Genomic DNA, 12,604 nt, shown 5'->3' with positions numbered 1-12,604 from the left:
CAATGCCAGCTGTCTCCGAGGCACTGCCTCCCAGGGAGCACGAGGGTGTAAGCCCTGCCCACATAAACGTGTAGACAGAAGCTAGCTCTAGGGGAAGAAACCCGACTCTGGACACCGTCTGGTGCAGGAGAGGGCAGCTAAGGCGTCTTACTCCTCATCCTGCAGAGTCTCCTCCTCCTCCTGGATCTGCAGCTGGTTCTTCACCGGAGCCAGGTTCTCGGTCTTGGCGTTGTAGTTCCGAAAGCAGACGTTGAGCTTCTCGTCAAATTCGTTCACGAGGTCCTCCATGGACTTGAAGCTGATTATTTCCGAAGAAAAATTCTCAAGCTCAGAGAGGGAAGGGTCCTCCAGGTGGTGAGGGGATGAGCCATATAGACCCTGCGGCTTTTCCTCTGGGTCCTCGGAGCAACAGGGCCTGAGATCCTCAAACTCTTCATCCAGACTCACCAGTGGGGCCTCCATCCTGGCACCACAGTACAATTACGGCAGCTGTCAAGATCCCGTTTCCCTGGAAGAAATACACAAGGCAGCATGAGTTTGGACTGGGGCCTCTGTGCCACTTCGGCCAAGGAACCACATCACATCTTCCATTACTCTACGTCCCTTGGAAAACAAAGACTCCTTCTCTCCTTTGCAAAACCTAGATTTATAAAAATGCTTATGGAAGCAGAAGGGGAACTGTTTGACAAGAGGAAAGGGACGAGTGGGAGGGTGACTGGAGACAACGGAAAAGTAAAGGAAGGTGAATGTGAATAAAGTATATTATATAAACATTATATATTTTCACATTATTATATGTGAAAAGTTCATAATGAAGCACAGCTGTCATTTTGTGTAGTTAATATGTGCTAATAAAATATATCTAACAAAACAAGAAACATGTCATGGGGCTGGAAAGATGGTTCAGAGGGTAAAGTGCTTGCCACACAAGCATAAGGACCCAAGTTCAGATCCCCAGCACCCACATAAAATTGGGGTATAGCTATGTGTGTCTCACCCCAGTGCTTTAGGGTAGTGATAGGCAGATGACTCACAGGCCAGACAATTTACCTGAAATGGCAAGCTTCAGGTTCAGTGAGAGACCCTGTTTCACAAAATAAGGTGGATTCCCTTTAGTGCTTTCAGTCATGTGGCCTTGGCAGTATATTTCCGACCTATTCTATTGCTTTGCTTTGAACGGTTTCCTCAATTCTTTGGGGACTGAAAAACAAAACAATAAGGTGGAGAAGCAATTGAGGAAGCCCTGTGGACATCAACCTCTGGCCTCCACATGCATCCACATTGGTGAGCATACCTACAAACACACACACACCCAACACACACACACACACACACACACACACACACACACACACACCCCACAACCACCACCAGCAACGAGAACAATTCCAACAGCCTCGGATTACACTTTACTGAAGTAGCTATGGCTTCTGGAGCTGCTTTCTACAGTGCAGTTAAGTAGTTCAAATCTCACTGCATATTTTCATCATAAGAGCAGCTAACAGGGAGCTGACCCAAAGCACAGTGATGAAGTATGCAGCTCCCAAGCCAGGATGCCCAGGTTGGCATTCTTCTTTCCCTACCAGTGATGACCTTAAGCAAGTCACTTAACGTCTCCCTTTTCAAGCCAGCAAAAACAACATGATCTACTTCAGAGGTTTGTTATAAGATTAAAGGAGTAAATACAGCTCAAAAAAGTGCCTGGGAGACAATAAACATCAATATTATTGAACATTCTCTCATGTTATTACTATTACTCACAGGTCCACACCTTTGACTATGTGCTCCAAAAATCTAGGGGGGGCTGTTATTGTCATATTCTTTTCTTCTTCTTCTTCTTCTTCTTCTTCTTCTTCTTCTTCTTCTTCTTCTTCTTCTTCTCCTTCTTCTCCTTCTTCCTTCTCTTCCTCTTCCTCCCCCTCCTCCTCCTCTTCTCTTCCCCTTCCACCTCTCTTTTTCTGTGCTGTGATTATAGGTTTGTGCTATTATGCTACCAGACCTAGTTTAGGCATTGTTTGTTTTTCACAACTTCTTGGATCAAAAACCAACCTGACCTAAATTTACTTGACAACGAAACCTAACATGAGTATAAAACTGTTTATGGTCTGAATTTACTTCATCAAAAGTGTTTTTGCTGGAGAAATGTTATTTTTTCAATCATAGAAAAAAAAATGAAAGTGCAGCTTAGTGACAGGGGTCAGAATACGTGAGGCGCTGGGTTCCATCCCTAACACACACACACACACACACACACACACACACACAAAGAAAGAAAGAAAGAAAAGAAAGAAAGAAAATGGATAACAGAGCTAATTACCTCAGATCACAATGGATGAGATGGAGAATATGCAGTGACTCCCATGCAAAATTTGAAATAATCTAAATTCTGAAACATGCCTGGCCCCGTGGTTCAGGAAAAGGGATCCTGGATCTTGACATTACTCCCTTCATTAATACATCCTAGAAAGCCAGGCACAGTGGTGCATGACTGTAATCTCAGCACTCAGAGAGGCAGAGGCAGGTGGATCACTGTGAGTTCAATGCCAGCCTGGTCTACAAAATGAGTCCAGGACAGCCAAGACTACACAGAGAAACGCTGTCTCAAAAAACCTAAATAAATCAATCCTAGAAATGCATAAAACACCAACAGATACTTTGACACCCAACACAGTGGTGCTTGCACCTGAATTCACAGCTGCTCAAGAGACAAGATAGCTAGAATCCAGAAACTTGGGGTTAGCCTGTGGTCTACTGTCTTCTAAGAAATAAAGTTCCAGGTATAGAGATTAGTGGTAAAAGACTTACCCAATATATGAAGATCACTGTTTATGGCTTCTAGCACCATTCTATCCACTTATTTTTTTAAAAACTCGACATAAACTATAGCTAAGCTATTAGTCAGGAATGGTGGCTCACACATACCATTCTAGCTCTTGGGAATCTGAGATAGGGATCCTGTCTCAAGTTCTAGGCCAGTCTGAGTTACAGAGTGAGCTCCAGAGGCCAAATACATATCCATCTTAAGTATTGCTTGCTGGCTATACACTTAGACTTCCTTCTAAATCCAAACAGCTCTGTGACTCCTGCTCCCTCGTGCAGCCCTCTTGATACACTGTCTTCAGCTGTTGTTTCTGTTCTAGTCCCCACATCCAGGGCCGTTCCCAATTTTAATCTGAACTCCTTGAAGGCACAGATGTCCTTTGGATAGCCTCCGTGTCTCTAGCACACTGATTGCCCTGCGGCCAGGCAACCAATCAATGTGTGCTGCTCATTGAGAAATGATCTTCTGCCCCATATAGCTTCCAACAGGATTACCGTCTGTCAGCCTTCCACACATGCCCAACTTCCCTCCTGGTAACACAGAAAGGTAGCTGAGCTTTTGTCTCCTGGTCTGAGGGATTCCTGATCAGTTAGATGTGTAAACTGGAACGACACCCAACAGAGATAAAAGTCATGGGGTTTGTCCAGTGAGTTCTCCCTTTCCCTCTCTACCTATAAAACTAAACTCTGCGCAATGCAGAGGGCATGCTGGATGAGAGCTGGCTCTTACAGGGATTTTGCTGAGACGAAGCCAGTTACCATGGCATCAAAATACTAAGACAACTTAACAGGATAATTATATGAAATTCCTACCAGCCAGGGGGCACAAGCAAGTCAATAGCTCCTGACTTCAAAGCTATCCTGGCTTATGTAGTGAGTTCCAAGCCAGCAAGGACTAAGACTACATCTCAAAAACAAAAATGAAAAACGGGAAGAAAAAGACAAAGGAAACAACAACAACAACAACAAATGCTGGGAAAAAAATATATACTTCAAACAGAGCAAGGCTGAAGGTGTAATTTAGGGGTACAGGCTGATTCCGATTCTTTCTTGGCTAGTTGATTACCTGTTTGAGAGTTATTTGGGCAAAGGGGCTCTCAACTGAGAAAATGCTTCTGTAAAATTTACTTTTAGAGCCAGGCGTGGTGCCTCACATATGTAATCCCAGCACTCGAGAGGCAGTGGCAGGTGGATCACTGTGATCACTGTGAGTTCGAGGCCAGCCTGGTCTACAAAGTGAGTCCAGGACAGCCAAGATAACATAGAGAAAAACCTGTCTTTAAAAACAAACAAACAAAAAATTTACTTTTAGGCAAGTCTACAGTGTATTTTTTTAAATTAGTGATTGGTGTGTGAGGGTGATTCCATTGTGCACAGTGCCACCCGAGGCATATGGAGGTCATAAAAGCAAGCAGGCTGAGCAACAAGGATAGCAAGCCAGTAAGCAATGATCCTCCCTGGCCTCGGCTCCAGTTCCTGCTTCCAGGCTCCTGCCTTTAGTTCCTGCCCCAACTTCCGTTATGATGAATTGTGATGTGGAATTAAAAGCAAAAATCAGCACTTTCCTCCCCAAGTTGCTTTTGGTCATTGTTTTCATGGCAGCCGTAGGAACTCTGACTAAGACCATTCTCAACACAGGAAAGGGAGACTGTTGCCAAGACTCCTAAGTGCAGTGCCTGGAGAGTGGCGCGTGTCCCAGGATCTGATTTCTTTGTGAATTACTATAAAAAGTACTGGCATAGAGCAAACATATTTAGTAGCTCACTTTAATAGCTTTATAATTTTAATTATAGAAACATATTTACTAGTATGACCATATACATCATTCACATTAAAAATATGGAGATCATTATATTTTATACTAAGTCATTTTATAGCTATAGTTTTGTGTGTGTGTGTGTGTGTGTGTGTGGTTTTTTTTTTTTTTTTTTTTTGGACTAGCCTCCTTGCAAGTAAGTACTCAACAGCCTATGCGTGCCTAGTGGCCACTAAGAAATTTCATAATACACACACACACTTTTTAAGAAAAGAAAGTTCCAGACTGCCTGGACTACACAAGTTCAAAGTTAGCCAGGCAAGTTACTGAGATGCTGTATTAAAAAACCCAACTCAAGCCAGGTGTCGTGGCGCACACCTTTAATCCCAGCACTCGGGAGGCAGAGGCTGGTGGATCATTGTGAGTTTGAGGCTAGCCTGGTCTACAAAGTGAGTCCAGGACAGCCAAGGCTACACAGAGAAACCCTGTCTCGAAAAACAAAAAAACAAAAAAACAAAAAACCAAAAACAAACCAACAAAAATCACAAAACCCAACTCAACCCAGGCATGGTGGCACATGCTTTAACACCAGCACTCTGAAGGCAGAGGTAGGTGGATCTCTGTGAGTTCAAGGGCAGCCTGACCTACAAATTCAGTCTAGGACAACTGGGGGCTGTTACACAGTGAACCCCTGTCTCAGAAAATAAAAACAAACAACAAAAACAAAAAACCAAATTGGTCTTCAGATACGAATATATAACCTGGAATAGTCATAAAAACCAGGAGAGCAAAAATGTACTATGGGGGAGGGGAAGGTGTGCTTGAAGGGGAGAAACAGGATACAGTGATATAAAGGGGAAATGAGAAAAAACGGGTGGGTTTAATTGAGGATGGAGGAGAAAGTTCAATACAGAAGAGGAGGGAAAGAGGAGGGAAGAGTAACACTGAGGTTGTTTGAAAAGGCCATAAGGAGTTATAATTTTTATTTACCTAAAATTAATATAATGCATAAGTATATTAGCATATATATACACACACACATATATATATAGTTTAAATAAAATTACTAATGCTCCCCTAAAGAACCATTGACTATTTAACAAGAACCTCAGTACCAGGCATATGAAACTCTATTTTGAGTTGTTAGTAAAAAGAGTCCAATAGACTCCCAATACAATATAAGCTATTGCTGTTTCCCTTGGTTGTCCATCAGAAGTTAAAGGTACGTTTCTATTGCTGATGACAAAGGACTTGGGGTTTATGAGCTGGGTCTGACCTGAACGCCTTCTCCTTGAGAACTGTCTTTCATAGCACCAAAAGGTGCTATGTCAAGGGAGGGAAGCAACCAATAGTCCTACCTATGAGCTGCAACAATAGCCAGCATGGCAAGCGATCTCTAAGGGCGCGACAGCGGCATCCGTAGCTTAGTGGTAGCCAGCAGCTGCCTATGGACTCAGGGCCTGCTCACTAGGAGGGAAATGCCTGGTACTGAAAACCTAGCCACCTAGCCAATGAGGTTATGGGTCTGTGAGGTGAACCCACTCCTGCCACTTTGCTAAGCCAGCGGGAGAATCCAAGTCATCCTCAACTACATATCAAGTTTGAGGCCAGCCTGGGTTACACGAGAGCCTGCCAGAAAAAAAGGAAGGAGAGAGCAGGTGGGGGAAGGAGACTGATAAGGGGAAACACTATCTGAAGGACAGAGTGAGACTGCACAGCTTCGTGGAGTGGAAGGCGCAAGTGAGAAAGACCAGTGATGGGCCCGAAAGAGAAAGGAGTCGCTGCTGGAAATTCTGGTGCTAAGTGGGTGAGATCTAGAATGGCTGAAGCTCAGCCTGGAGGAAACATTTTAGCCAGTGCATGTGAGGCAAGAGCAGCTCAAGATAGCAAGAAAGGTGCAGAAAGTTCAAAGGATGAAGGCATCGTGTACACCAATAAACTAAGAACAAGCCATTAAGGCAGTGTTGATATTTAGTGAAGACATTTTAAAAGGAAAAAATAGTTTAATAGTTTAAAAAAACATTTAAAAATCTGTTTAAAAGCAAATTATGGCTGGACGGTAGTGGTACATGCCTTTAACCCCAGCACTTGGGAGGCAGAAGCAGGCAGATTGCTGTGAGTATGAGGCCAAAAAAAAAGGGAGGGGTAAATTATAACCAGGCACAGTGGTGCACAGCTGTAATCCCAGCACTTGGGGAGGCAGAGGCAGGTGGATCTCTGTGAGTTGGAGACCAGCCTGGTCTACAAAGTGAGTCCAGGACAGCCAAGGCTACACAGAGAAACCCCATCTCAAAAAAACAAAAGAAGAAGAAGAAGAAGAAGAAGAAGAAGAAGAAGAAGAAGAAGAAGAAGATGGCATTTATAGTCCTGGAAGATGACTCAGTGGTTAAGAGCACATGCTTTTGCAGAGGACCTAAATTTCAGTCTCAGCACCACATCAGGCAGCTCATAACTGCATGTAACTCCAGTTTCAGGAAATCTGGTGCTCTCTCTGGCCTCCAAGGCTCACCACACACACTGTGCATACCACTGTGCACATACACATGCATAAGGAGAACATTTTAAAATAATAATAAATACGGACTTAAGAGATGGCTCAGTGGTTAGGAGCATGTAGTTTGCTTGCTGAAGCCAGACTTGATTCCCAGGACCCAAATGACAGCTCACAATTTTCCATAACTCCACTTCCAGGAGATCCAACTCCCTTTTTCTGACCTCCAAGGGCACCAGGCATGCATGTGGTACACAGACATACATGCAAGAAAAACACTCATACATACAAAGTAAATATATCTTTAAAAAATTTAATAATAATAAAGTTACAAGCGAAGGCTGTTTGACTTTTCTAAGAAAATCAGGATATAATATCTAATATGAAAGTGTGGGTGCCAGGAGTGATGGCTCCCAGCTTTAATCCAAGCCCTCAGGTGACAGAGACAGGCAGATCTCTGTGAGTGAGTTCAAGACCAACCTGGTCTACAGAGTGAGTTCTAGGCTACCGAGGGTTGCATAGTAATACCTTGTCTCAAACAAGCCAACTAACAGCAAAACAACAACCAAAAAAATGTGGATAAACATGCTTCCAACAAAAGAAAAAAATACCCCTGCCATTACGCTTGGCGTGTGCTGCTTCAAAACATGTATCAAATGATGGTGGAAAATGCTGAAAGGATTTGGGGATCTTTTTCATCAAGGCTTTTAAAAATTCATTTGGTCGGGGCTGGAGAGATGGCTCAGTGGCTAAGAGCACTGACTGTGCTTCCAGAGGTCCTGAGTTCAATTCCCAGTAACCACATGGTGGCTCACAATCATCTATAATGTATACATAATAATGAATAAATCTTTTTTTAAAAATTCATTTGGTCAAAAATTTTTCCTGGACCGCCGGTCCCATTTCAGAGAGATCCAGAAGCTGATCAGTTAAGTACAGATAGTTATACTCCCTTGAAATGTCTGTTTCTCTCTGAGAGTGATGGAGGATACAGGATAAGAAGGAGATGTCACTAGGGATGCTGATTCCACCAACCAGCAACAACAGCCAATCCAACCAGAATCTAGGACTAAGACAATCTGAGGCTGTTTGTGGTGGTGCACACCGGGCTGGTGGTGGCAGAAAGATCAGGAATTTGATAGTCTTCCTTGGCTGGATAGCAAGTTCCACCATAACTTAGACTACATGAAAGCCTGCCTCAACAAACACGCTGAGCTCTGAATGTTGGAAGATCAAACAGATCTAAGCGCTTGGGAGCTGGAAGATGATGGCTCAGTGGTTAAGAGCACAGACTAAAGTCAACCCACAGTGCCCATGTAGGGTGGCTCGCAACTGCTTCTCTCCAGCTCTGGGAGACCTGATGCCTCTGGCTTGTAAGGGTACCTGCACTTGTGTGCACAGACACATACACATAATTAAAAATAATAAACATAAATCTTAAAAAGGGACTCAGACAAATCTAGGGAATAAAGGTTCACCTACAAAAGTATAAAAGAAATGGGCATTCTAGATGGCTCTGTAGGTCAAAAGGGCTTGCTCTGCAAACCTGACAACCTAAGTTTGAACCCTGGATCCCACAGTGGAACTCCTGGAGGTTAGCATTTGGTCTCCAAACTGTGATGTGTGCCACATTCATGTCTACACTCACACATCACACACACACAGCTAATACTTTTTTTTTAATCAAATAAAACTTTTAAAAAGAGATTATAAAAGAAGAGACTAATATCAAGGTTTAGAGTCCAGAAACATGGTTTGTTGAAACAATCCATAATATAACCTAACTGGTGTTCAACAACTCACTACCCAGGAGCCACAAAGCACCATGTGAATGATCACACAGATGATGCTAAAAACTGAGAGCACAAATGGAGAATCTGTATTAACACAGTACCCAGCCTGAATGGAGCAACTGCATCTCAGGCTATGACAGAGTAAATGAGAGTCAAGCCTCAAGAAGGGGTCCCTTTTAATGGGGGGACCCCTACCTTCCTGCTCTAAGCCAACTTCATTTGTAGTCCTCTAGGTAGGGTGCCTTTACTTCCCAGCTGAAGTGTCTGAGGTAAGCCTGCATCCTTCCACCCTGGCAAGCTTGCCTAGTCCTCAGCCTCAGCTTCTCTCCGAGTCCTCCTCCCTTAACGCTGCTAGTGTTAAGGCTTGAGGAGCAACTCTGCTGCCGAACACTTGCTTAGGGTGCGTGACATCTGGGGTTCTGTCGTCACCTCTCCTCCCCACACACAAACTTAACGTTAATACAAGGAATAGCCATCTTCTTTGTGCTTCCAAAATAAATAAATGTGCGAAAATGGCAGCGAGGGAATCATGGGAAAGTCGCCTTTTTGTTTTTACAGGACCACAGTTCAAGCGTTTCATACAATCTATTCCATCTATCTTGACTCCAAATACGTGGTGTAATTTGGAAGAGAAACTCGCGCGCGCGCGCGCGCACACACACACACACACACACACACACACACACACACACACACACACAGAGAGAGAGAGAGAGAGAGAGCACTCAACAGACACGACACTCAGGAGGAAACATGTAAGCCTCTCCCTGCAGCCTAACAGTACAGCAGCTGCAGCTTGGGTCTGCAGTACAAACCACCAGTCCCTGCTCCACCGGCCTGAGTGAATGGTGGATGAGAGAGAAATTTCACTGTGTCTCCCCTGATGGGCCTCTTTGCACCTCCACACAAGCCCAATCTATCTTCCCGTTCTTTCCATCACTTGCTTTATAGACCAGCTGACTCTGTGCTTCCCCTCCCCATATAGATCGCTAAAATGCCCTCAGTTATCCACTTCCAGGCCCCCACTGCTCTTCTGCAAAACATGACTAGTGTAAGCTATCCATTTTGCCAGAAAGGATAAATACTCATTTGCACATGGCTCAGTAACCCCTTCACCGGACTCCGTACCCTCCCCTTCTCCCCCCCCCGCCCCCCCTGCTTCTCTTCTGTTCCATTCACCTCTATTTCAGACCCCCCTCTCCCTCTTCTGTCAGAGTAAAGAAAGGCTCTTCTAGGCAGCACAATGGCTGGCACTCTGAGGAAGCCCAGCTCATCCCACGCAGCCCCTGCACATACTCCACCGTCCTCCCTTTGCCAAATAAAACCTGGGCGCTGGGATGGTGAGCGGTGCCGGGAGACAGGATGCGAAGGGAAAGGCAAGAGGGCAGAAGAGCGGATTGTATAACACCCCCTCTGCCGAGCCCCCAATCAGCAAAGCCTTGGCCCTGAGGACAACAGCTAGCTCTGCACACACCACTCCTCTCCGCCACACTCGTCCTTTCTCGGACCTGCTCTGTATAGTAAAACAATCGCTCCCCCCCCCCCCCCCAGGACTGCAGCCAGAGGTTCCGACACTGCGAGAACGCAGGGCCTGGGGAAGGCTCCACACCCCGCGGAGGGGCACAAGTAGACTGCAGGGTCAGATTCTTAAGAGTCAAATATGACTTTGAGACGCCTGAGATAACGGTCCAGGAATGGTATATGGGGTCCATATTGCTCCAGCAGCATCAAGCAGGGTTTCCCGGCAGTGTGAATCACATGAACGAACACACACACACACACACACACACACACACACACACACACACACACACACACACACACACACACACACACACACACGAGATGCTCTGAGATGATGCTACCAGTACCCAGAATCTCACTTCGGGCTCCCGCAAGACTGGACACAACCAGGGCAACGGCCCACGGGCCCTTCTTTTTCGGCCTGAGGATGGGACCCAGGGGAGATGAGAGTCGCGCATACCCACAGGAGTCCTGTAAGAGAAGCTTGAGTCCTCCGGCCTCATTCACAAGCGCTGGGGCTAGCCCGGACTAAGGCCGTTCCCCCACCCAATCCCCCATCGCACCTGTACGGGTCCCGGAGGAGGGAAGCGGATCCCAGGGCTCAGCCGGACATCCCCATCCACCGGCTAGCGGTGGCCAGGCGCAGCGCGACGGCAGCGGGCAAGCCAGCCAGCGAGCGGTCCCCCACAGCTCCGGCGTCGCCCGGTCTTCGCGCTCGTACACGGGCTCCCGGAGGCGCGCCCGCACTCGGGAACCCGCCCAACGGGCGCGCCCAGGACCTGAACGTCATCCTCTCGTGAACATTCATAGCTTTTCTTGAAGCACGTGGACCTGCCTTTATTAATATTTATGAATTACCATTTGTCCTTTCTTTGATACTGGCCCTTCTGCTTCCCATATGAATATTCAGAAGCTCCGAGATGGGGACGTGCAATCGCTACCAATATGGATTCTTCAGAGGGACCACCACTAGGTTTTGGATAAAAAGTCAGGCAAATGGAGTAGATTCGCAGGTAGATGCTGACAGACACACTCAAAGCGCTGCTAGTACTTTCTGGACTCTCCTTTCTATTCTACTAGAGGTTCAAGTTGACAAGCCAAGGGATGCGCCCTACCCCAAAGTCGTTCATTGCTCAAGGTCAAGGTGAGGGGCAGGATGGCAGGAATAATTTTGTCACCCCAAACCGTGGGATGCAAGGGAGATATTAGAATGAGGGGGTTCCAGGAATAAAAACACTTCGGACAATAGAAGAAAACTCAAGATATGGAAATAAGAACATCCCTGGGGCCTTGTGAAAATACACACCTCGTGCGTTGATGCGCTGTGTACAAATCTGTGTTTAGATATTCTCTACAAGAAATTTAATAAGATGCAGTGCAAAGATGGCAAGTAGGCCAAACCAAGGATGGCAGCCGAGAGGTGAAGGGGTCTTCCCTCTTTTTTTTTATGCTTTTGTTTTGTTTGTTTGAGTTTTTTGTTTGCTTGTTTGTTTGTTTGTTTGTTTGAGACAGGGTTTCTCTGTTACACAGAGCCCTGGCTGTCCTGGAGTTCACTATGTAGACCAGGCTGGCCTTGAACTCAGAGATCTGCCTGCCTCTGCCTCTGCCTCCTGAGCCACTGCCACCCTGCTTACTTATGCACTCTTATCACAAACAGTTCAGTAATGAGAGGAAGGCAAGGCAGGACACATTATCTCTGATAAAATAAGACGTGTACACCATTCCGCCCTCCTGGTATTAGAAACAGGATACTTTTCTTGTTAGAAAAAAAAAAGTGGTTAAAAGATCCTAAATCTAGAGGCAGTGAAATGGCTCAGCAGGTGGAAAAGTGGCTTGTTGGATAAGCCTGAACTCAATCCTGGGAAGCACATAATGGAAGGACAGACCCGGCTCCACCCTTGTCCTCTGACCTCCACAAGGGGACAGTAGTAAGTGCACCTGTGTACACACATACAAAACAATCAATAGACTTTAAACTCGGTGTTTCTGGTACCATACGTGGTTTTGTGATCTTGGGAAAGTTATCCTCACTGAGGCTCATCTACACCACGAGGGTGATCAGAGCTCCCATTCCTGAGGGCAGTCGTGAATTCCTGAAAAGCACTTCTAGGCAGGTAGGAAGGAACTATGTATCTCAGCTACTTTTCTTCCTTAGCAGAAGCTTCAGTGTACTCTTCTATGCTGGTTTTGTTTGCTTGCTTGGTGATGGTGGTACAGGGT

The 12,604-nt window shown here is 45.6% G+C and overlaps 1 protein-coding gene across 3 annotated transcripts in view; it reads right to left on the bottom strand.

Annotated features, from left to right (window-relative positions):
* The window catches only part of FEZ1 (fasciculation and elongation protein zeta 1), a 123,215-nt gene that overhangs the window by 35,676 nt on the left and 74,935 nt on the right, over window positions 1-12,604 (bottom strand). Inside the window, exons 1-3 of one of the 3 annotated variants that reach the window (XM_084782218.1) lie at window positions 10,948-11,121; window positions 1,051-1,200; window positions 152-508 (exon numbers count right to left, since the gene is read on the bottom strand). The exons of 1 other annotated variant lie outside the window; for it this stretch is intronic. In XM_084782218.1, the coding sequence (XP_084638344.1) occupies window positions 152-462 (311 nt within the window). In that variant the 5' untranslated portion in view covers window positions 463-508; window positions 1,051-1,200; window positions 10,948-11,121. Of the gene's footprint in view, window positions 1-151; window positions 509-1,050; window positions 1,201-10,947; window positions 11,122-12,604 lie in introns of those variants that run through there. One more of the 3 variants, XM_084782217.1, reaches the window with a different exon arrangement.

This window comes from Acomys minous (assembly GCF_964271855.1).
Source record: "Acomys minous genome assembly, chromosome: 5".
Lineage (NCBI taxonomy): Eukaryota > Metazoa > Chordata > Mammalia > Rodentia > Muridae > Acomys > Acomys minous.
Note: the sequence above shows the minus strand (reverse complement) of the source record. Positions and strands in the feature narration are given on the sequence as shown.